Source organism: Mytilus californianus, unplaced genomic scaffold (assembly GCF_021869535.1).
Source record: "Mytilus californianus isolate M0D057914Y unplaced genomic scaffold, xbMytCali1.0.p SCAF_6, whole genome shotgun sequence".
Classification (NCBI taxonomy): Eukaryota; Metazoa; Mollusca; class Bivalvia; order Mytilida; family Mytilidae; genus Mytilus; species Mytilus californianus.
In genome coordinates, this window is record NW_026262712.1 from 78,662,853 (window position 1) to 78,684,598 (window position 21,746).

The window sequence follows — 21,746 nt, forward strand, 5'->3', positions numbered from 1 at the left end:
CGTCTAAGAAGCATCTCCATGCCGACAAAGTTGGGCTCCAACTTCTCTATATTTCTTTTATGGAAAATTTCCGCATTTTGTTACCTATACAACTACAAAAAAGGCATGGTCATTTGTATGAATCAGCCCAATTTAATGCATGACAGGCTCTGAAATAGTATGCATCATATCTTTCTGAACAATAAAAACCAAACCAAGATTGGAATATGAGGCTAACATAAAGCCTTTTGATTGAATTAATCGTATAAAAAAGAAATTGTTTATTACAATGCACTTGCTATCTACAGTAACGACTTATGGCAGATTTAGGTTTTTACTGATATAAAAGTAACATTTTCGTACATGTATTAAATTGTCTAAATGTTCGAACTGAACAAGACACAAACATATGATGGGATGAACATGGTTTTAAGATAGGTTTAAACCTACTGTAGTGCTACCAAATAGCAATTGTAATTGTTCACATCAATGAATATATAGAAATAAAGATTTGTGGCATATATCGCCTTCTTTTGATAAGAAGTCTTTGTATACACGTAACGGAAATGTGAAAGTTAAAAGCAACAAGATCAAATAAAAAAAAAAACCTCTTGGGAACCTTCTTGGAATGTGTCGACCCTCTACGGTTTTATGTGCAGTAAGTTCAGTGGTAATCGAATAGGATGAAAGTAATTTAATGGGAAATGTTTGCACTGTGCGACTATCTATAAGCCTATCTTTTTTCTACATCCTGTAGTCTCATGGTACAAACTGAAAATTCCCACCTACTTTACTTATCATGATTAAATTGATTTTGGAACATTAAGTAAAGGTTTCACTACGAACGTCACATAAACTCAACATTGTCAATGATCCATGTAAATGATATCAAGGGTAGATGAACCCAACAAGACGGACATGTAGATATAACGATTATTATAGTTAACCTATTGCTTAAAGTATCTGAGAAACAGACCTTACCTTGAAAACGTAACACTGCCCAATGAACTACTAAAATGAGGTGAAGGTGAGATAACCCAGCCAAACAGACAGGTTCGCCATATTATCATTTTAATATCAAATAAAGTTGAAATTTTGCTTATAGTATCCGAGAAACAGACCTAATCGTAAAAAAATAACGTTGATTAAAGAATCACGATAATGAGCTAAAAATTAGAAAACCCTTCCATACAGATATATAGACAATACAATCATTAATGAGTGATGAAGACAAACCGCGCGTCTGGCGTGCACAATTATAAGCCTGTGATCTCAATTTTTACAACTATTTGGTCGATGCAACTGCTGGTGGTTTCGTACCCGAGGGTATCCCCATCCTGGTATTTAACCATTTTGTGTTTACATGAAATATCATTGATATGTTCCTTTTCTGTCAATTTTCTCTTTAGAAAATGTTGAAATATTCGAAAAAGTAAGGTTTATGTACCCCAAGAAATAGATTTGCCTTGTTCGTATTTGGCACACTTTTTTCTGAATTTTTGGTTTTTGATGGTCTTAAGCTTCATCTTCGATTTGTCCTTCACATTTGTTGATTAGAACACCACTGATAATTCTTATGTAAACGAAACGTGTGTCTGGCGAACCAAATAATTAGCATGGGATCTTTGATGAGTTTTTATAATCACTGGGTCAATGTCACTGCTGGTTGATGTTTGACAAAAATTGTTCCCGAGAGTATCTCTAGTACAGTAGTCAGCACTTTAGAGTTGGCATGAAATATCATTGATATGTTCGCCACTGTTAATTTTCTATTATTTATTATTTATAAAAAGTTCAAAGATTCAAAACAGTAAGGCTGTTCAACACTGGAAATCTATTGCCTAAGCTGTATTTGGCACAATTTTTCAGGATTTTCAATTTTTAATGCTTTCCAACTTCATTTTCAATTTAGCCTTTCAGCTTTTTGATACGTACACAAAGGCTGGGTCATGTAGACGAAACGCGCGTCTGGCGAACCAAATTATCAGTTTTAGATCTTTGAAGAGTTTTTGTTCTTATATGAAACAAGATTATTGCTTATAGCTTTGAAAGAAACAAACTTAATCCTAAAAAAATAACGTTTACCAATGAACCATGATAAAGCTGAAAATGTAAGATAATCCTGTCAGACACACATGTAGGCCAAACAATCATTAATGCGTCAAATATAGTTGACATATTGCTATAAAAAGTAAAATCACAAAAATACTGAGCTCCGAGGAAAATTCAATCGGAAAGTCCCTAATCACATGGCAAAATCAAATGACAAAACACATCAAACGAATGGACAACAACTGTCATATTCCTGACTTGGTACAGGCATTTCCAAATATAGGAAATGATGGATTGAACCTGGTTTTATAGCGCTAAACCTCTCACTTGTACGACAGTCGCATCAAATTTAATAATATTGATAATGATGCGTGAACAAAACAAACAGACACAATAGGTATAGGATCTGAGAAATGGGTTTCACGAAAAAAACTTTTAACACTGACGAATGAACCATAAACATGTGGTCTAGGTCAGATTAACCCTATCAGACAAACACGTACACCATACAATCATTCAAAACACCAAATACAGTTGACCTGCTGCCTGAATGGTCTGAAAAATGGACCAAATATAGAACTATTAATTTTTAATATCCAAAAAACAGACTTAACTGGTAAAACTTAACATTAACAAATGAATCGTAAAAATGAGGTCTCGATCAAATGAACCCTGCCAGACGGAAATGTACACCGTACAATCGTTCTATACACCAAATACATATTTTACATATTGCTGAAAATGACAAACAATCGGCATTCCCATGAGAACCAACAGTGCCACTCTTCTTGCCGGCTTGTGCCTTTATTCATAATATGGTGACTTCATACAGGAACTTCTAAGGAAGAAAGAAAAGAAGTTAGCAGTAACCATTAACTTCACTTTCCGCTGTAAAGATGATGTTCTCTCACAAAATGATTCAAAATTCGGTGACTATGTTGAACGCATCTATCCGATCGAACTTGAGATAAAGGATACAACAGATACAGTCAAGTCAAGTCTGCCTCATATCTTGACTTACATCTAGAAATTGACAATGACGGTCGGTTGAAAACAAAACTTTACTATAAAAGAAATAATTTCAGCTTCTCAATTGTGAACTATCCATTTCTATGTAGCAACATTCCAGCAGCGCCTGCTTACGGAGTATATATCTCCCAATTGATACGATATTCCAGGGCTTGTGTTTCCTATCATGATTTCCTTGATAGAGGGTTGCAGCTCACAAGGAAGCTATCAAACCAAGAGTTCCAAGTGGTGAAGTGGAAATCATCCCTTTGTAAATTTTACGGACGCCATCACGAGTCGGTTGACCGTTATGGAATATCTGTTTCACAGATGACGACGGATATGTTCCAATTGTCGTCTACAATCTCGTCCCCTTTCCCCCGAATGTGATTACCATAGGTGGAGCAGGATCTGCTTACCCTTCCGGAGCACCTGAGATCACCCCCAGTTTTTGGTGGGTTAGTGTCTTTGGTTTTGTATGTTGTTTTGTGTACTGTTGTTTGTCTGTTTGTCTTTTTCTTTTTTAGTCATGGCGTTGTCAGTTTATTTTCGAATTATGAGTTTGAATGTCCCTTTGGTATCTTCGCCCCTCTTTAACTTATAGTTTCTGAAAAAACGATCATACAACGAAAACATAAATCTGACCAATGACAACGACACAACTAAAATGAGAAGATGTTAGTAAGAACCCTGCCATACAGACAAGCACAGTTACAATAATTCCATACACACATGTAGTTGACCTGTTGCTTATAGTATCAGAGAAAAAGACAAAACCATAAAATGTAACATTTATCAATGACAATAAAGATTAGGTCAAACGTCAGATAAAACCTGATAGACATCTTCAACTTTCAAACGGTGATGTTCCTTTGGCCTTATCTTATGGTGTTTACATATCCCAACTCGATCGCTATGCCCGTGTTTGTAGTGAAGTTTTGGATTTCAATGAAGGTAATCTATGTATTACTCGTAAATTATTAAGTCAAGGATTTCGTTACCACAATTTACTTGAAATCTTTACTGAATTATTTCATTGATTCATAAATTTGGTTTGGAAGTTTGATTCAACCTGTTGAAAACATTTTAGAAACAGGAAAGCACATTCTAATTTTTACGGTGATGTTTATGGAGCCCGTCAATTTACATATGATCCGGTTAAAGTGATAGATCCTTTGAAAAACTTGTTCTAAAAGGTTATCAATTTAGTACTGTAATTATATCTATGAATATTGTTTATCGATATAAATATTGATTTTGATATCAATAGATTAATATTGATTTTGATTTCAATAGATTTATATTGATTTTGATATCAATAGATTAATATTAATTTTGATATCAATAGATTAAAATCCAACTAAAAGACATTGATATCGCCTATGAACATTCAACGAAATAAACAACGACCAAAAGACAAACAAAAGTAAACAAAACACAACACAGAAAACTAAAGACACAGCAACACGAAACCAGCCGGGGGTTTCTGTGAAACGGTAAGCAGATCCTGCAACACCAGTGGCACCCGTCGTGCTGATCATGTAAGTACAACCCCGGTGATAAGCATAATTCGGTAGGCCACAGTCGAAGAAAAGAGGACGGGATCGTGGTTACTGCAATTTGAACATATCCGTCGTCATCTGGGAAACAGATATGCCATAACGGTCAACCAAGTCATGATTGCATCCGTAAAATTATCGAAGGGGCGATTTCAACTTCACAACTTGAAAGTCGTGGTTTTAATAGCTTTCTTGTATCTCTTTCTAGGAAATCATAATGAAAGCTCTTGAATAATGTATAAACTGGAACATATATACTCCATATGCTGTAATGTTGGAAATGGAAAGTTCACAGTTTGGAAGTTGAAACCATCTCTTTTGTCGTAAAGTTTTGTTCTCAACCGACCCTCATTGTCAATTTCTAAATACAAGTCATGATATGAGGCAGTCCTAACTCTGTCTGTTGTATGTTCGATTGGATAGATGAGTTCAACACAGTGACAAATCTTTAAATTTTTTTAATGAGCGAACATTATGTTTATAGCGAAACGTGAAGTTAAAGGATAATGCTAGCTTCTCCTCAGTCTTCCCAAGAAGCTCCTGTATGATGTCAGCCTGGTATAAATAAAGAGACAGTGTCAGTTTCAGAGAATTTTTTGTTTGCATCAGAGTAAATTTTACAAAGTACGATATATTCCTCCCTAAGACAAGATACTTCTATTTAAGTTGGCAATTCTTTTTTTATGAAACAAAGCAGGACCAATTCTTTCAATTTGTATTTTAGTTTGGAATAGGAAATACTTGTGTAAAGTGAGAACAGTTAAATGCTGTAATGCTATTGCAAGACGAAAGAGGCTTAGATTGGATGTCCTCAAACAGATCTTTGGAATTTTTAAGTATCCACGTCTGATTCAAGCCACCCCGCCCCTATCCAAATCTGATTCAGGCCGCCACCGCTGTTTGTGTCAGCATTAGCATCCCTCAAGACAAAACAAAATTCGTTTTCAAAGTCAGTAAATTCGTTTATTAAATTCATTATAGTCACGCACACTGATATGGCATAAAATAAGACTCAACTACAATCAAATACTTTGATATTGATAATTTATTCATAAGTGATAAAATAACAAAAATTAAAATTAAAACAGCTGTGCCCTAAACCATATCCTCTATAACCTTGGCTTGGAAGTTTTGTGGAGTTTAATCCTTCCTTAGAATTGAGCAAATCACATTTAACAGTTTATGACTTCTTATTTAACATGCTTGATGCTTTATATGAGTAGCTAGACCACAATAAGATTGAGGTGCATTCCTTAATGTGTTCCTAATTTCTCTAAACTACGTTATAATCATTAACAAAACAGTAAAAGAACTTCAAGTATTTATTTACAATAATATGTTGGACGTACTTGATTTTTTTTTTCATTGTTATGAATGAGATTTGCAGTCAAAAAGATCACAGGATTACATACATGTATATGATTATTTTTTTAAATCAATAAATCCAATTTTCTCCATAGATATTCATATTTATTTTCAAAATTTCTTGAAATCATGCATAATATATCTATTTTGTTCAGGGATAGTTGATGTTACAGTTAGAAGATTAACTTTTGGAATGAAAATATGAGAATTTATACAATTCATTATCGATAACCATAGTGAGTGCATCGATTAGTTCTAGGGAATAGGTTTCCATGCATGACACTTACTTGTTTATAGAAGGATGGTTGGCAGATTATTACAGTTTTAAAGACATTAATATTAAGTTCTATAACTGAACTTTAAATACAACTACCATACAAGTGGAATATTTAGCTAACTATTAAACTAGGATTTGACACACCGTTTTCTTTGGGAAACAAGGCAGGAATATTACAGTTGTTTTTCAGTTTCCTTTTGGTTGATATTGTCCAGCATTTAGTTTTGTCAGGTTTTTTTGGACTTCCACATTGGAGATCGGAATTTTTGTTAATACATTTTTCAATAATGAATATGAATAAAAGGAGATGTGAGGTATATATATTTCAATAAGACAATAACCTAACACAAATCAAAATGCACTTAAGTTCACCAATGAACAAGTGGTTATACAAAATGTCATGTCTAAATGCATGGAGTAGGCAATGGTAAAAAAATAAACTAAATAGACAATCAAAGAATTGCCAATAACACCAAATTTCCTTAAAAGATGTATATTAGTTCAGGCATGACAGGCTCAATCATACATATGAAAACTATCAAGACATAGGATAATTTGGTTTAAAGTATTAATCTTTTTTACATATGATTTTTATTATCTATGTAGCAGTTCTTTGCTTGCATTTCTCCTTTTCTAACTCCTTATATTGCTGCTATAAAATTTGGATTTCATTCATACATAAACTCTTACATTTATGACAGTTATTAGTAGCTTTAATTTACAAATACAAAAATCACTTAGGAGTGTCAGCTATGATTTCCCATGGTGTTATCACCACTTAATATAACAATATATCTATATTCAATGATATAGTTGTCATGTTATTCAAAATAAAATATTAACAATAATGTAAATACTGGTATTTGAGCATGTGTCTAGGTAACATGTGACCTTTGTAAAACAGTAAAACAATATCTGAAGCTAAAATGAACTGTACAAACTTGTGAAACTTTTCTGGATAAAATGAGAAACATAACAAAATTGCTTAATAATATATGTATTAATAATTGAAATTGAACAGATGTTCTGCCAAAGTTTTAACAAGAGTGCACATGCTGAAATATCTCGCCTACTTTACTGACCATTGATTTTATGATTATAGTCCTCAATATAAAGCTTTACTACAAGTATCACTTAAACTTAACATGATCCAAGAAAATGAGGTCAAAGTCAGATAAACCAAACTGGAAATAAATGTACACCTTACAATCATTCCATACACCAAATATATTTGACCTATTGCTTATAGTTTTTAAAAAAACAAACTTAACCTGCAGGAAAACTTAACATTGACCAATGAACCATAAAAATGAGGTCAAGGGCAGATGAACCATGCCAGACAGACATGTACACCTTAACAATCAATCTAAGCATTTAATATTGTTGATGTATTGCTTAAAGTATCTAAGAAACACACTTAACAAGTAAAAAACCTTAAACATTGACCAATGATTCATGAAAATGAGGTCCAGGTCAGATGATACCTGCCAGACAGACATATACAACACAAAATCATTCCATTCACCAAATATAGTTGACCTATTGCTTATAGTTTAAGAAAAACAGATCAAAACACAAAACCTTAACACTGAGCAATGAACAGTGAAAATGAGGTCAAGGTCAAATAAAACCTGCCAGACTGACATGTACATCATAAAATATTTCTATTCCACCAAATATAGCTGACCTATTGCATATAGTATTAGAAAAAAAGACAAAACATTAAAAACTTAACTTTAACCACTGATCCATGAAATGAGGTCGAGGTCAGATGAAAACTGTCTGACAGGCATGAGGACCTTGCAAGGTATGCACATACTAAATAAAGTTATCCTATTGCTCATAATAAGAGAGAAATTAACATTACAAAAAATCTGAACTTTTTTTCAAGTAGTCACTGAACCATGAAAATGGGTCATGGACAATGGACATATGACAGACAGGATCTTCATAACATAAGGCATCTATATACAAAGTATGAAGCATCCAGGTCTTCCCCCTTCTAAAATATTAAGCTTTAAAGTAGTTAGTTAACGCTGCTGCCAGATCACTATCCCTTTGTTTTAGCTTTCTGAGACAGATGTCGCAGGCTCAACAAAAACTAAGTTCAACATGATTTAGTTTTAAACTAGAGAAAAAGTATGACAAAACAGAAACATGAAAATATGTAAATTTTATGGAGGTTAGTTGCAGTTTAGTATTTTGCATTTTTAACCATAGTTCGAGATACCAGTTGTTAAAATTATCTGTAAATATCATTAATTAAGCAATTATTGTATTCATGAACTATTGCATAGGTCAATAGACAAACATGGTAGATATAATACATGGATTTCAAAACATTTTGCATAGAAATAATAAAATACAACAAAACCATGAATACAGAAATTGGAAAACATGTGAAAACGATAAGTGAAGTAAGCAAAAAAGTTATTCTGTTACAACACAACATAAAAATAGTTTGGAGAACTAACACTCTTATCACAATTGGTCAATATACTGGTTTAAACAAGTAAAACAACAGTGTTTTAAAAGATACTCCTTTTCATAAGTTCATTATTTTAATGTATATTCATATGAAGGATTTAATATCACAAATGCTTTTTACATAATCATTAATGTCACATATGATGATGTAGGTCCTTCTGATCTAATTGTTATAATAACCATAATTGGGTGGTGAAAATAAACCCATAAATATTGAGGCTACAAAAATGAGACTTTTGAAGCAAGATGAGTAAAACTATCCAGCCCATGACAGTTGGAAAAGTTGCATGGTTTTCAATCCTTTCGTATAAATAAAAAATGTTTATGGAAGACAAGGCCAAGAATAAAATTTAAATTGTTAAATGTTGCTTACCTACCCACCTAAAAAGCAGCTTATCCAAAAAATGTTATGACACAAACTGTTTCAGATTATTTTTTTAAAGATTTGTTCCCACTTTAACATGTCAAACGTTGTTTTCTTGTCTAAATCATGTAACTTATGTTGTAGGCTGAAAAAAAAAACCTACCTACCTACTCAACCCTACAAGGCATGGGTAGGCAATTTTTTAAGGGTCTGCCAAGCCATGGATTTTGATGGAATTATTAAGGAATGACTTTTTCTTTGAGAGCAAGTTCATGATAAAAAAGCTTTACATAAAAAATGTTTTAACATTAAAAAATATTCATGTGAGCTGCAAAACAAATGTTTTTTTTTATTAATTGTAATTTTATTCATCCCATGAATAAAATTTGTCATGAAAGTAAAACCAAATAAATCTCATTCTAAAAAGTCTTTATTTTTTTTTATAATCAAATGATCAGACACCAGTTTTGGAACTTACAAAGTCTTTTTGAAATTGGTCCATATGGCTGGACAAGATTACAAATAGTTAAAAGCATGCAAATTACTCTGCTGCAACAATTGCAGATTAAAGAGGTACTGGCTATATATTTATATTGCAAACATGTGTATGGTTACACTTATATATTTTTTGTAAATACTGACTTCATTGTGGGATGCATATACTAAAAGATATAAAAAAAAGTTTAACACCAAAACTTGTACTATCTAAATGATAATCTGACTATATATAAAAAAGGACTATGAAAATTACATTAAAATATGCTTACCAAATTTAAAAGGCTATTTGTATCTACACACAACCAACCTACAGGAAATATACTTAGAACGGCAACGGAACTATTATAACAATAACCAATGTTTTTCAAAGGGCAAATTCTAAAGCAGACATGTAACACTGACAATACAAATACTATTTCATAAACTAGTATGTTTAACCCAAAACAAAAAAATCTTACACGAGTATTAAAATATGGCATTTGGTCAAACCATGGAAATACTATATTGACAGGAATAACAACAACGCCAGTTAAAAGGCTTCATCTGCGTTACCTCCTGTCTTTCGATTACTCGTTAATTGGTTCAAGATATGGAATGGTAATTGACTCTCAGCATGTAATCAATCAAATCACTGACACTTTCCAGTCATTGTCATGTTCAAGGAAATATACGAATAGACCAGTTGTTGTCAGATATTCTTACGAAGTAACCAAAATAATTCACTCATTATATTCCACTGCTCTACACTTGTGAATAGAAGAAGGCTTGGTTTACTCCAGTTACTGACGAAGTAAAAATTTGCATGTTCTGAAGTTATCTAGTTACTCGTTCAATGTTGTTTTAATTTTATTTTTCTAATTTATGTCTTTTTTCGATTTTGAAAATTTAAGCCAGAGACACATATATACATGTATATATGTCTATTGTTAAGCCAATAGTTATTACATATGAAATTGGGGAAATATGGTGGATCATTTTCAATTTCATTGTTTAAAGATAGTATAATGTCCCTTGCATAAATCATGTTAAGATCCTCCCCTGCTGCTGTTGAATATTGATTCCATTAAAGATAAGATAGGGATCACGGGGTGGGTGGTTGGGGTGAGGAGGTGGGGTGGGTGTTCGGTTATCTGCCCCAAAGTTGGTCATCAGGTGCAAAAACGCGTCAATTTTGGCGATTTTTCGTCCTATTTCTTGACCTGGAAGACCGTGGGATGCTGATAGATGTATCCCACTGCAGTCTGCATGTTGAGTGGACCCCAGTAATCACATTAACCACAACAAAGCTTAGGTCGGAGTGAAACTGATCTTGGTACATTTTTGGCTTCAACTGGACCTGCAACCGGAAGTAGTTGTTCACTAAGTGAATTTCAATATTAAATACTAAAATCAGTAGTTAAAATTCCCGCAGGTATACACTATTTTTGGAAGTTTTTGGCCTCTGAACTGCATGTGTCAGAAAACGAAAGGAAGCCCACCCCTCCAGAAAAACCTGTTTTATCCGATTTCAATTTTCCATGTTCGTATTTGGGCTCAAAATGCACCTTAAATCTGAGAAACATGACAATAAATAGCCTTAGGTTGAGGGAACATGCATCAACTTCGAAATTAATGTCACACAGTTGACTTCTAAAAGTATGGAGAGCCATTGAAGCCAAAAAATGGTATTTTGGGTAGAGGCCATAATATTACACCTCCACATGGTAAGGGTAAAGAAGATATAAAATGTACAAAAATGTTTTGACATTCTTTTTTAATAAAAATAAACAAAGTCTTCTGTTTTTTCTAGTCAATTTGAAAATGCACAATTTCAAACATTTCTATTCTTTAATTTGTACATAAACTAATTCATATGAAATTTAAAATAACCCACTGAAATAAATTTGTGGTTAGAAAGATAGCATCATTCTCATTTTGTTTGGTTGTTTATCTTTTAGTTGTAACGTGTTAATTAATATTCAATTGTTATAAAAGCACTTTTTGAATATAGATATAAATTTTACGTCTTTATTATCCCCATTTAATTTGCCCAGTTTCGATAAACAAATCAATGACTTCTATTATAATTCTTTTAATCTAAAATATTTGAAGGTTAATATTTTTATAATGCTCGATAAACTTTTCAACAGAAAAATATTTTATGTCTAAATATGTCTACATAATTGTGTTAAACATCATGTGTAACATGATCGCTTCATCGTTATTACCTGTTTTACTCGAGATCCTCTTTCATGCGGAAAATACTTTTAGATCAGTAAAAAAACTAGAGGCTCTCAAGAGCCTGTGTCGCTCACCTGTATTTACTGATGCTTTGGAAATCATGTAAAATAAGGTTAAAATCATAATTAATAGTATTAGATATTAGATATTAAAATGATATCCAAGATAATAACAAAAAACTGCGAAATTTTTGTAAAATTACTAACTCAGGGGCAGCAACCCAACAACGGGTTGTCGGATTCGTCTGAAAATTTCAGGGCAGATAAATCTAAATCTGATGAACATTTTTGCCACCTGTCAGATTTGCTCTAAATGCTTTAGTTTCAGAGATATAAACCAAAAACTGCATTTTACCCCTATGTTCTATTTTTAACCAAGTCGGCCATGATGGTTGGAAGGCGGGGTCATCGGACAAATTTTTTAAACTAGATACCCTAATAATGATTATGGTTAAGTATGGTTAAATTTGTCTCAGTAGTTTCAGAGAAGAAGATTTTTGTAAAAGATTACAAAAATTTACAAAAAATTGTTAAAAATTGACTATTAAGGGCAATAACTCCTAAAGGGGTTGACTGACAATTTTGGTCATGACAACTTATTTGTAGATCTTACTTTGCTGAACATTATTGCTGTTTACAGTTTATCTCTATCTATAATAATATTCAAGATAATAACCAAAACTGCAAAATTTCCTTAAAATTACCAATTCAGGGGCAGCAACCCAACAACAGGTTGTCAAATTTTTCTGCAAATTTCAGGGCAGATAGATCTTGACCTGATAATCAGTTTTACCCTATGTCAGATTTACTCTAAATGCTTTGGTTTCAGAGATATAAGCCAAAATCTACATTTTACCCCTATGTTCTATTTTTAGCCATGGCGGCCATCTTGGTTGGTTGGCGGGGTCATCGGACACATTTTTTAAACTAGATACCCTAATGATGATTCTGGCCAAGTTTGGTATAATTTGGCCCAGTGGTTTCAGAGGAGAAGATTTTTGTAAAAAGCTAACGAGGACGACGATGACGACGACGGACGACGGACGCCAAGTGATGAGAAAAGCTCACTTGGCCCTTTGGGCCAGGTGAGCTAAAAAGATTAAAAACCAAAAATTTACAAAAATAAATACAACTTTCAATGTTAAACTGTTGTAGTTTACGCAATTCTCGTCCGATTTTCAAGTTTTTTACACTTTTCTATTTCTTTCTAAAGGTAGGAGTTGTACAAGATACAGCGCCACCTTGTTATCAATTAACAAGGGATTTCCCACAGGTGTGCTGTATTAACCAGACACGTTAAAATCATGTGATTGATAAGAAATTCCTGATCATTTTACAACAGCGGTATCATGGATAGTAACCAAAGGGGTCTTGCGGCTGAGACAATAATTGCATAAATCATATGACTTTAGTACAGAGCTCTGCAGGTCATTAATACATGCTAATTAATCGTTGTTATTCCTTTTCATTTGATTTCCGTGGTCAAACATGGTGTAATATTTTAATAAAACATGTTTTTGGAAATTGTATGAAAGTTTGAAAAGTTTTTGTAAATGCAACAAAGATATTTAAATACAATGAATACCCTGATAATACCAGAGTGCTGTAGTAATCGTAGAATTTTAAAATACCTGAGAATAGTCACAATAGTAGAATTAGCTTTTTAAATTTAGACAAATACATTTTGTATTCATAAAATGTCACTATGTAAACATGTATAACAAACATAGGTGAAAATCTCCTTTAAAAGAATGTATATCAAAATAAAATATTTGATATTAAAAATATAAGTTAAATCCCTTGCCATAAAAATAATATCAAATCCTTCAATATCTCAAAGTGCTAAAAATTCTCCCTTCCTTGCAAAGTACTCATTCAATTTCATTATGGCGTAGCTGAAAAAATAAATACAAAATTATCATAGAAAGAAAACATGCACTATATCTTTCTGTTCTTACAATAATATCTAAGACCATATACCTGAATGCAAGCAATGCCTGTTGTTTTTTTTTTTGTGTTCATGGGTTGCTGTCAATAGTCAAAAATAAGAAATGTATAATATAAAATCACATACTGTGAATTCAGAAATTAATGTGAGCATTTATTATTGTGAATCACTGATTAATACAGGCAATAACGGGAGATCTTATAAATGCACATGCAGAAAGTCACTATTGAGATTATGAATGTGAGTTAATATTTTTGCAACCTGCATTTTCGCATTAATAAAAACATCATAATAATGTATGAATGTATAGTATTTAAAAGGAGTCATGGCTCCAGCTATAGTACAGTAAATAATCATATAAAAAATGTGGATAGTGTCCACATGTGGACACAGATGATGCCGCCACTTGCATATCATATAGTTATAAAGGGACATAACTGAAGAACGGTAAAAGTGACGCTACCCAAATTTGAACTTGATCTGAGTTTTGTGGAAATTAGCATTGTGTGTAAGTCTCATAACATTTGGTTGAGGCTAACTTAGGTAGAGAACAGAAATTAAAAATTCAGCAATTTTTCTATTTGTAAACACACATAACTCTAGAACGCTTGTGTATTAGTTTTAGAACATTTGGTTAAGACAAACTTAAGTTAGAGAACGGAAACGAAAAATTCAGCAATTTTTATGTTTATAAAGGGACATAACTCAAGAATGGTAAAAGTGTCGCCACCAAATTTCATACTTAATCTGTATTATGTAGTAAAAAGCATTGTGTATAAGTTTCATAACATTTGGTTGAGGCAAACTAAAGTTAGTGAACGGAAACAAAAAATTTATAATTGATCTAAGTTTTGTGGTAATGAATATTGTGTATAGGTTTCATAATGTTTGGTTGGGGCAAACTTAAGTTACAGAATGGAAACTAAAGATTTTGCAATCTTTCGATTTATAAAGGGGCATAACTCAATAATTGTTAAAGTGACACTACCCAAATTCAACTTGATCTGTGTTTTATCAGTGGAAGTCAAAATTAAACATTGCATTGTATAGAGCATTGATTGTAGTTGATTCAACTATAATCATGGACAAAGGAAGATAACTCCAATTTTAAAAATTACTTGATATTTAGAAGAAAATAAAAATTTTGCAATTTTTCCATTTATAAAGGGGCATAACTCTAGAACGGTTAAAGTGACGCCACCAAAATTTAAACTTGATCTGTGTTTTGTGGTAATAAGCATTTTGTATAAGTTTCATAACATTTGGTTGAGGCAAACTAAAGTTAGAGAACCGAAACTAAAAATTTTGCAATTTTTTCCATTTATATAAAGGGGCATAACTCTAGAACGGTTAAAGTGACGCCACCAAAATTCAAACTTGATCTGTGTTTTGTGGTAATTAGCATTGTGTATAAGTTTCATAACATTTGGTTGAGGCAAACTTAAGTTAGAGAAGGGAAACTAAAAATTTTGCAATTTTTCCATTTATAAAGAGGCATAACTCTAGAACGGTTTAAGTGACGTCTTCAAAATTCAAACTTGATCTGTGTTTTGTGGTAATAAGCATTGTGTATAAGTTTCATAACATTTGGTTGAGGCAAACTCAAGTTAGAGAATGGAAACCAATTTTGGGATGTACGCACGTAGAACGTACGTACGTACAGACGGACAAGGGTAAAACTTATTAAATGCCCCAACCGCTACGGCGGGGGCATTAAAAATTAATTTAACCACTAGGAATTAAACCTAACAAAATATACTATCATGGCATTAGAGTCTGATTTTACTATGTGCACATACCTTAGTGTTTGAGTGAGAAATTTTGTTTTCCTTTGTTTAGGTAATGTTTTTATTATGTTGAGATAATTAATTATATCATCCATTACATGCTTTATTGTGATTTTTTGGGGGGAGAAAAACTAATGTGTTCTTTATTTATATCTCATAAAGGGTTCTCCAAACTCTACTTATTTTAATCCCTGTCTCCTTGAGATCTGACTGATACCACCTTGACCTAGATTTGTCCTCTTCATTTATCAATGTCTTTTACAATGATATAACTTTTATAGTTCTGAGATAACTTCACATAAATAAGAGCGTCTTAAAGGTTGCAAGTATGAGACATGATCTCCTGTAGTAATGGTTTAAGATATGTTTAGAAAAAATATTTAAATACAAATAAATACAAAAACAACCATTGATATCCAAATTACAAGAATGCTTGAGAAAATCATTTTTAATGGCCTAATCAAAAATTTCATTTAAGTTTATGTAAGCTATGAAACCTATCTTTTAGAAGCTTTTAAAATTAGTCATTGACCATAGACAAGTTAATGTATCTACTTACTCTAAATAGTCAAAATCTATAGTGGAATATTTTGACTGTATCAAAGCCCAAACTCCCCAGAAAAAATGTGCTGCCTGAAATATAACATCAAAAAAGGATCTTTTTATTTGGGCACTGCACAAGATGACGTCTACTTGTCCTGATTATGATATTTCTATCTGAAATCAAGTACATCCACCTGAATTGCAGGGTTTTGCTCATTAATGAAGGACGTATGATGACGTTTAGTTGCTAACTTCTACTTCATTCGGTCTCTGGTGGAGAGTTGTCTCATTGGCAATCATATCACATTTTTTTTTTTTTTAAAAAGAAGGCATCATTTAAAATCAGCAGATTAAGAATTTTGAGCTTTATTTCAGTAAAAGCTAAGATTCTGTGATAAAATTAAGTGTATCATTGTTCTGATTGCAAGTGGTTCTTTTTATAGTGTATATCAGTTTTATAGTGGTTTTCCTGTACTAATTTCTATTGTACATTCAGATATTCCACTGCTCAAGATCTAGATTTAAAGTGGGAGGATTTAGATCCATGTTCATGTGCTTCTAGCATTTAAGGAATGTCTTTTGCTTTTTCTATATGTGTTTTGTCTTTAAGGGAATTAATTGTTGATGGCAAATCTTTGATAGCCTCTGTTACATTTATTCACAACATTTAGCTTGGTGTATAGAATTTACATGCTAATTATGAAATTATGCTGTCATACACTTTTTATCAGCAGCAGTACTTTAGGGTAGACCTCAAACTACAGTATCATGAACAGTACAGGAAGAGGTAATAGTTGGCAAATGCATAGAACAAACCCTACTGTATAGAGTGTCAATGCAAAAACAAATTGATCTTCATTCCAAAAAAAAACAATATGCAATGATTGCAAGAGGCAATTATTGGACAACAACAGAATAATTATAACCTTTATCAATTAGTTTTCCAAGCTTAAAAGAAAGATTTAAAGAACAATTCCTAAGCTTGCTAGCTTTATGAATCGTATTACTGTAAAGCTGGGTGTGAAACACCCCTTTCTATCAATTTCTTTCTTTCAAATAAATCTCTATACTTTCCATTAAATTTGATAGAGCTAGTTTACCAATTAGCTATATCTATATGCTTGTTTTAACCATTTTTAAAAATTAAAATATTAAGTTCATTGAAATCTAAGATGCCTTCTTATCATTGTTTATGCATGAGCAAATTTACAAACAATAAAACAAGAAAATTACACTCCTAACGAAATCGAAAATAGAACAAGGAAAGGAAACTAATTAGTCTTTGAAAAGTTGTTCTCTTTATCATATATTTTGGTATAAACAATTCCATGAATAATTATAATACTAAAGTCTTAAAATGTACACTATTTACATGGGATTTAGTAAGAATGATCTGCACTGGATAGTTCTAATGAAGGAATTGCTGCCTTAAAATGTACACTATTTACATTGGATTTAGTAAGAATGAGCTGCACTGGATATTTCTAATGAAAGAATTGCTGCACTAGGTCTCTCCCATTGCATATAATCATGTAAAGACATATACTGTAACAATAGACACTTTCGATTTTAGCTCAAATAATACACAAAATTCCTATTCCTCCTTTTTCCCCCTTCACTGTTTACTACAGTTATAAGTTTTATTTGAAGATGAGAAATGCATCAAAACTTGACTTCACATACTAATACTGTGCTAATTTTTGAGGGATTTCAATTAAGAATACTCTATGAATTGAGCTGACACTGGTACCGTAAAGGCTGGCTATTCAAATTTTATACTGAAGCATAATTCCGAAATGACATAGGTGAGATAGAACTACAATTGTGGCCTGTTGGAAGGGGGATAACATAATGGTGTTTTTTCTAAGTGTCCAACTGCACTGTAATCCATTACATTAATATTCAATTGTTATATTTCTAGATTGGTCAGGAATTAAAGCTTACCAAAGCACACTTATTAACTTGTGTGTAAAGCTTATACACATCATCATCAGTCACAGGGGAGTTTATCTCATTTTGTTTATTCCATTCTTCTAAATATGTACGTAACCATTGTAACTGGTACTCTTTGTCTGGATACCTGCTGAAATCTACTTCATCTACACCTTAAATATAAATAAATTATTCTTTAGCTTACGATTTTCAGAATAAATACTTATTTCAAGGGCTATATCATGAAATAAAATGTCTGACACTGGGTAGCTGAATGTACTTTAGTTTGAAACTTAACATATCATGAGGTATAAGCGATGAATATAAAAAACACACCTCTTACATTGTAATAAGTCATAATTTCAATATTTTGGATTTACTTATGTCATGATAGAGTAGAAATATAATTTTGTTCAGGAAATGGTCATATTATTTATTCTATCTATTGTTTTCCAAATAAAGGAAAAGATGATTACCTTCCCTCTTTTAATCCAAAACTTTTCCGAGTAATTTTTTTTAACCACATATTGAACAAAAATGTTGTGTACAAAAATAGAATCTATGTTTGATCTATCCCTCTTTGCAATATAGGCAAAACAAAAAGTACCCAGACCTTTTGAAAATTCTGAATCTGGTCTGTGCTAACATTTGCTTAACCATAACTTTGCTTCATTAAAAAATATCTTTTATCTGTTACAATACCTGCATATTCACAGAAATGGTTTCCTATATCATAAGGCTGGTAATTAAACATTGCATACTCATGATCTATAAGGCTAATTTTGTCTGAAAAAGAAGAAATACATATAAAATACTTATTTAGTTTTGTTTTCAAAGGTTTTGTTTAAGGATAAAAAATCAATTCTTTCCAAATTTCTGCATTTTAAACCTAAGTATTGAAGTTACTTGAAGCAATGTGGACACTATCAAATCAATAAAAGTTGAACATTCCATAATTTTCTCTCAACACAGATAAGCCTTAAATATGTAAATGTATTTTACCATCCCATATCTTTTTCCATTTACAGTTTTCAGATATCTCCATACACATAAAATACTGCTCAAAGGGACAAAACTCTAGAACTCTTATTCACACAAATGATTGTTTTGTCTGTATTTGATTTTAGAACCTTTTTTTTCTGATTCTTAGTCACTCAAAACTTTCTCTGACCGGTTGATTATTTTTCATATATACGTGTAGTTTGCATGAGCTCAGTTCTTCATTGGTCAAATTTATGACTTTAAATCTTCTTGCTTTTCTTCAATTTTACTAAAAAGGTGACTATGCCTGTTGTTGTCATTTAAAAGGAACACAATCTTTTTGCAAATCATTAAAAAAGAAATATAAAGGTTGTCTTCTTTTGTCTAAAAATCATTTTAAAAACAGATTACTCCTCTTCTGCGATACTGTATTTCTTCACTCACAATAGTTAAGTTTTAAATATTAAAAATGCTGCACAAGCCACACGATCTCAACTGTCTCTGGAGAAGAAATATTGTATCTCATTTGATGAAGTTAAGGAATCTATATAACCAAATTTGGCTTATATTATCACAAATATTTCTTGCGGTTATTTTGAGTTAATCATGTAAATGGCAGGGTTTCGAGGCATATCAAAGATGTATTTAATTTTGAAATTATCAAATTTCCCCCACCTTAGCAGCAATATACCAACTTCACCTGCATATGGGATATACATTTCCCAACTCATTCGGTATTCAAGAGCTTGCAGCTGCTACTCAGACTTTATAAAATGTCACCAGTGTCTGAGCAGAAAGTTGATGAACCAGGGTTATGTCAAAGAACTAAAAAAGTTCATCGGAAGATACCAAGACCTTGTTGATAAATATTCCATATCAACTTCACAAATAATACATGATGGTCTTAAAGTATAGATTCTAGGTACTGACATTGTTTATCATCTTAATTACATGTTATAGTGTTTTTTTATTTGTCTTTGTTTATTATTAACCTTTACTGTTTAGTCCATTTTTTGGTAATATCCTTTTGGTGTGGCTCGGTATTTATACATCCCACCATTGTGTTATTGTGCTATGGTCTTTTTTTTTTCTCTACTTTCATTTTTGCGTGTGTACTTTGTCTATATGCCATATTGTTTTTCTTTGTTGGCATAGTTGTTGTTTTTATAGTGATTAAGATTATAGCACAAAGTTGACTGCTGTACCCCAATTTTTAACATTTTTACCTATGTCTGTTTGTTTTGCTCACACATTGTTGTCAATATAACGGACTTTTATGCGACTGTCATACAAGTGAGAGGTTTAGCTAGCTATAAAACCAGGTTTAATCCACCATTTTCAACATAAGGATATGCCTGAACCAATTCGGGAATATGACAGTTGTTTCCCATTCGTTGATTTTGCCATTTGATAAGGGACTTTCCGATTTGAATTTTCCTTGGAGTTCGGTATTTTTGTTATTTTACTTTTCCCATATTTATTCAAACTTTAAAATTCAATGTGAAATACGATTTAGCTTGCGTAATTTTTATAAAAGGATATATGGGGTATAAATCAAAGAGAAGGCTTCACAACTTCACAAAAATCTTCATACAGTTGTGTACAAATGTTAAAATCCTCATTCTTTAGTCTGTGGTGGATAGTAGTGGCAATCATACCACATCTCATTATTTCTATATACAGTCATAAACAATAGACAATAGTGTCTGTCACATATATGACAAGCTTTTAATAACACTAGAAAAGTTGTGAACTGTATGTATAATATATTTTTTTCTCAATCCATGAAAGGTTGAATTCAGTATCACTGTCAATCTAATGTGCTAAATCTAACCAGCTATTTTAATCTATTACATTCACGATCAGCTAAAAATTAACAGTATCTACTAAATAAAAGGACCCTCCAAAGCATGATCAAACAACTATTTTATCTACACAAATAATTATTTGTATTTACATAATAAAAAACTCATTGTATGTAATTTTAAGTAGTAATTCATATATCTGCATTCATACCTGTAGCTTCATCATAAACTAAATTCTTCAACAAGAGATCATTGTGGCTCATGACAGCAGGAGCATTCAAAGATTCTATTGTCTTCTTCAGTTCTTCATATTCCTTCCTTAGCCTATCTATAGATCCAACCTCTTTTATAAATCTATTAAAAAATAACAAATTAATGCACATTATAACAAGAATAACTGTATCCCCATCATTTGCATAGAGAAGGCAATATATAGGTTCTATTATGGAAAGCCCCAAAAATCTATTGGGATTAAAAATCAATACCGGTCAACAATGAAAATGCTACTGGGTACTGTCACAGCCTTCTGCAAATCCATTAAACTCTATAAATAGAAGTAGATGTGTTTGACTAGTTATCAATTTATCAATGAGACAGCTACCCAGCTACATAAAATTTCCAAAAGCATCATGGGATAATGAGTCAAGTTGAAATCTTTATGAATTTGTAGTAGACAAATCAGGTTTTTGAGTATGACCAAAGATTTGCCCTAATTTCAGTGTATCAATGGCTGTTGTGACCTTAACCTATGACTTATTGACCAAAAACTATAGGAACTCCTTATCTCATGGTGCATTATCAAACCAAGCTAGCTAAAGTTGAAAATTTGATCAAATGATGATATCTGGACACCAAAATTTTACCAAAATTTTATTCTATCTATAGCTTCTGTGAACTTGACACCATATTTGTTAAATATAGTGTTTATTACTCAAAATTGTT

The 21,746-nt window shown here is 32.0% G+C and overlaps 1 protein-coding gene across 1 annotated transcript in view; it reads right to left on the reverse strand.

Annotated features, from left to right (window-relative positions):
* Window positions 1-5,625: 5,625 nt before the first annotated feature.
* The window catches only part of LOC127705302 (ethanolamine kinase 1-like), a 28,515-nt gene continuing 12,394 nt past the window's right edge, over window positions 5,626-21,746 (reverse strand). The window contains exons 4-8 of the mRNA XM_052209622.1: window positions 21,016-21,158; window positions 18,721-18,804; window positions 18,031-18,191; window positions 16,103-16,176; window positions 5,626-13,703 (exon numbers count right to left, since the gene is read on the reverse strand). Coding sequence (XP_052065582.1) covers window positions 13,643-13,703; window positions 16,103-16,176; window positions 18,031-18,191; window positions 18,721-18,804; window positions 21,016-21,158 — 523 coding nt within the window. The 3' untranslated portion in view covers window positions 5,626-13,642. The remainder of the gene's footprint in view (window positions 13,704-16,102; window positions 16,177-18,030; window positions 18,192-18,720; window positions 18,805-21,015; window positions 21,159-21,746) is intronic.